Below are 3,937 nucleotides of genomic sequence, written 5' to 3'. Positions count from 1 at the left end.
AGTGACCCTTACCCTGCTGAATAAACACTGACCCTGTACGGTTACACAGTGAGTGACCCTTACCCTGCTGAATAAACACTGTACGGTTACGGTAGCACAGCTCGGCCAAGTGGCAGAAATGGATGTTGATGGTTTAACGGAGCGGGGAAGGGTCAGGCGAGGTGGGTGGCAGGGGTGCGTTGGGGTGTAGTCTGTGACATTGTACGTTGTCGACCCCAGCCGGGTAAAAACGGACGGGATTTTTTTCGAGGTAGCGAGAGATTGCGGAGACCGGAGATTCGAGGAGGTGGAGAGTCGATGGGATGGTACACAGCAGTTAAAGAAAGCATTGGGCACATTCACAGTATGATCGTGTCTCTCCCCCCACTCCCCCCTTCTTTCTCTGTCTCTCTCTCTGCCTCCCGCGTCCCCCCCCAGGTTCCAGGAACGCCGTTTCCACCCCTCCCTCCATCTGACCCGCCGTTTCTACCCTCACACCCACAACATGGACGGCTTCTTCGTCGCCAAACTGCGCAAGTTTGCCAATTCCGTGCCCTCTGCGTCGCGGGAGCCAGCGGCAGAGGGGACGGGGAACCCGGCCCCAACACCACCCCTGGGGGAGCCGAAACCCTCCCACACCCCGCCAGGGGTGAAGCAGAAGAAGAGGAGGAAGGGGAGGAAGGAGGTGGATACGTCTCGGGCTGAGGGAGGGGCTCAGAAGGTCAAGGCAAGGCCCCTCCTGCGCACCAAGCCTCGGGGCCCAGGCAAGAGGCGGAAGGTCAAAGGGCACAAGGCACCCTGAGGCGGCGAACGGATGGATTTTGGACGCGGGTGCAGGTGCACACGTCCTTGTTGACGGAGCTCCCGCGTTTCGGGAATGCCTTCCCCAGAGTTTGGTGGGGGGACAGCCTAGCCACCATCCGCGGTGGGGGCTAGTCTTCCGGAATGTTCTTAGCCTTTGCGTTTGTGTGTGTTTTTTTTTAATCCCCCATGTACAATAAAAGTTTCCAGAAGATCGCGTCTCCTGCCCCGCCTTTTTTCCCCCCCTCCCGGGCGGGAGACGGTGGGCAGCTCCCGAACGGTGTGAGGGGTGGAAGGCTAAAGTCCTGGCGCGATGGAGAGTGGGTTCAGTGCCATGCGCCGACTGATAATACCCTGAAGGGCTCTCCTCCTCAACCACTTCCCTCCCTGCTCCACCCCCACCTTCTCCTGAGGGCGTGGTGACCCTCCGGTTAAACCCCCCACCCCTCCGGCTCTGTAACTACGGCGATTAGCTGTAGAGGAGGAGCAGGAATGTTGCCGATGGCGATACATTGCTGGGGGCGGGGGGCCGGCGGTTCCCCCCCGTCCGAACTTTGGACGGGTTCGGAAGGGGAGGCCCCAGCGTGGACGGTACACACTGCTATGACCGCGCCTGATGGAGGGGAACGTTTGTGGATTCATCACCAGGGTTTTGGGGTGGGGGAGGAGGAGAGAGAGAGAGAGAGAGAGAGAGATATCCACGACTGGTTTACCCTCTTTCCTCCTTTCTTCCTCCCCCCAAACCCACTGATGTCGAGAGAGAGCGCGAGCAAGACTTGCGCTTGGTGGGCGTTCAGAGAATTTGTTCCCTCGCGTTCAGGTCTGGGGGGGTGGGGGAGGGAGTTTAGCATCAACCGTGTCACTTAAAAGCCCACGCCCCTGGGGCTCTCCTCCTCTGGCTGCATCCTGCGCAGCGCCAGGAGGGTTTGGCGGGGGGAAGGAGAGAATAAAATAAAGCCCGCAATCCCTTCCTGCCCGCCCCCAACACAGCCACCCTCTGTTCCTCGCATGGCTCCTGTGCTTCTCGTCACCCCCAAAATAAACCCCCCCCCCCCTTGGTAATGGCTGTAGAGTGGCGGGGCGGCGGCTTCTGTCCCAAGACGCGTCTGGCTTTATGAGTCGCAGGGCGCGGAAACAGCGGGGTGTACAGAGGGTTTGAGTTTTAAACAAAGGCTGGGACTTTTCTCCCACCAACCCCACAACTCCCAGGAAATCTGATTAAAGTTTGTAAAGTAGAGAGAGAGAGAGAGAGACAGAGAGTTGACTCTAATAGTCTTTCCCCAAAGCTGGGGAATATGAAGGGGACATTATTAAAGGAGAGCGATTTAAAGATGTGGGAGGCATTTGGATTTATTTTTAAAGACGGGCACGACAGAAGGTGGTTGGGGAACGTGTGGGACATGTGGAACAGATGTCCCACTGACCTATAGGACTGTGTGTGAAAGAGTGGGGGGGGGGTTAGATTGTCTCTACGTGCGAGAGGGGTAAGGGGAACGGTTGGGGATTTCCCAAAAAAAAAAAAACCCCCCCTTCCCCTGCAACACCCACACGGCGTTTCCCAGGCGAACCGCGGCCCCTAAATAAACATCCCAAAGTGATTGTGTTTTCCCCCACCCCCCAAATATCTCCTGGGGGTCTGTAAATACCGCACAAGCGGCTCATTCGTGGACGTGAACTTTATTGAATGGTTCCAACAGCTGAACAGTGTAACATAAAAACCGAGCTGTCGCAACAGGGCATGGGGACACCAGACACCATCCCCAATCCTGTTGCAAACGGGCAATACAGAGCAGGCAGTGAACACACACACACACACACAGTCTCCCGGGGACACAGTGACAGCTCCCCCCACCACCCCTCAAACAGGGCAGAGAGTCCGACTGATCAGGGGAATGGGATGGGATGGGGGGAGGGAGGGAATGGGGCAACATTCCAGCCCAGATCCTCACTGGCAGTATCAGGAGAGGGCACACAGTGAGCGTATCAATTCTTGGTTAGTGTCATATAGACGAGAGACAGAGACCCAGCCCGATGGAGTCAGCCTGTCCTGTCCAGTTAGATCGCCCCAGATCGGGAGCCGTCAGAGCCGGGGGGAGAAGCTGGAGGAGAGACGGACGGATGGACAGACAGTTATGGAGGACACAGCCTCCCTCGCGAGGTCAGGAGGCAGTAGTTATTCTCCTTGTCCTGGCAGACAGCAGGGTCGGGGGGTGCGGCTTTCATCGTGCTCCGAGCCTCCGGATCCTGGATCCTCTCTGAAACTGCTGCTTTGTGAATCTGCTGGGGGCGGGGTGGTGGGGAAGAAACGAAGACAAATGCGAGTCAGCTCTGGGACCTACCAAACACTGCCCCCGCCCCCCACAGAAGGTGGTGGGTGCCCCTTCAAAACGCAGCTGCACATGAGCTGTATGCAGACCCTTCGCTCAGAGATTCTGACCCAGCGACACTGAAGAGCTACGGCGCATATCGTTTCTGAGTCGGGATTGGGTGGGGAGGGGTTTGTGGGGTCTCCGAGGGGGAGCTGTGCGGGTCGGGGAGGTGGGGGTGGTGGTGTTCCCCTGCCCCTCGTCCTTCTGGATGGAAGGGGCCAGGGGGTTTGGAAGGAGCCGCCCGAGGATCCTTCGGTGAGTTTCCTGCAGACGGTACACACTGCTGCGGCTGTGCCTGAGCGGGCGGAGAGAGAGGGATGTTTGCAGATGCCGTGCCGATCGAGCAGGGACGGTGCCGAGCTTCCCGGGTCAGTTTCTGCTCAATGGGGACCCCCAGGATGTTGGTATTGGGTGGGGGGTGGGAGGGGTGGGTGGTGTTCAGTTCTGGGAATACCATTGAACTTCAAGGAGGGGGGGGGTGGGGGGGCGGGGGTGGGGGGGGATGATGGTTAGATTCTCTTTCTGGTTGGAGGAAGGGAGTGTGTACCCTCAGACACAGAGCCCCCAGACCCAGGAGGGGGGAGATAACGGAGACTTGGCGGATCCTGGAGCGGGTGGTGGGGTGGGGGGCATGGCGCTACCACCTTACCTGTCGGAGGCCGAGGGCCGAGCCTGGAGAGTTACCCCCTGCCAGGGGCTGCAGCGGGGAGCGGATGGTCCCAGGGGCCGGCAACTTCCCGGGAGCTGGATTCCTCTTGGCAGCTGTGGGGCCTGGGGGGGTGGGAAAA

General features: G+C 59.0%; 1 protein-coding gene across 2 annotated transcripts in view; it reads right to left on the bottom strand.

Annotated features, from left to right (window-relative positions):
• Positions 1–2,438: 2,438 nt before the first annotated feature.
• cdca3 (cell division cycle associated 3) overlaps positions 2,439–3,937 on the bottom strand; it is a 2,747-nt gene continuing 1,248 nt past the window's right edge. The window contains exons 4-5 of one of the 2 annotated variants that reach the window (XM_048620975.1): positions 3,799–3,920; positions 2,439–3,060 (exon numbers count right to left, since the gene is read on the bottom strand). In XM_048620975.1, the coding sequence (XP_048476932.1) occupies positions 2,911–3,060; positions 3,799–3,920 (272 nt within the window). In that variant the 3' untranslated portion in view covers positions 2,439–2,910. The remainder of the gene's footprint in view (positions 3,061–3,798; positions 3,921–3,937) is intronic. The other variant, XM_048620976.1, reaches the window with a different exon arrangement.

This window comes from Rhincodon typus, chromosome 49, assembly GCF_021869965.1.
Source record: "Rhincodon typus isolate 14 chromosome 49, sRhiTyp1.1, whole genome shotgun sequence".
NCBI lineage: Eukaryota > Metazoa > Chordata > Chondrichthyes > Orectolobiformes > Rhincodontidae > Rhincodon > Rhincodon typus.
This window is presented reverse-complemented; position numbering and strand designations above follow the sequence as displayed.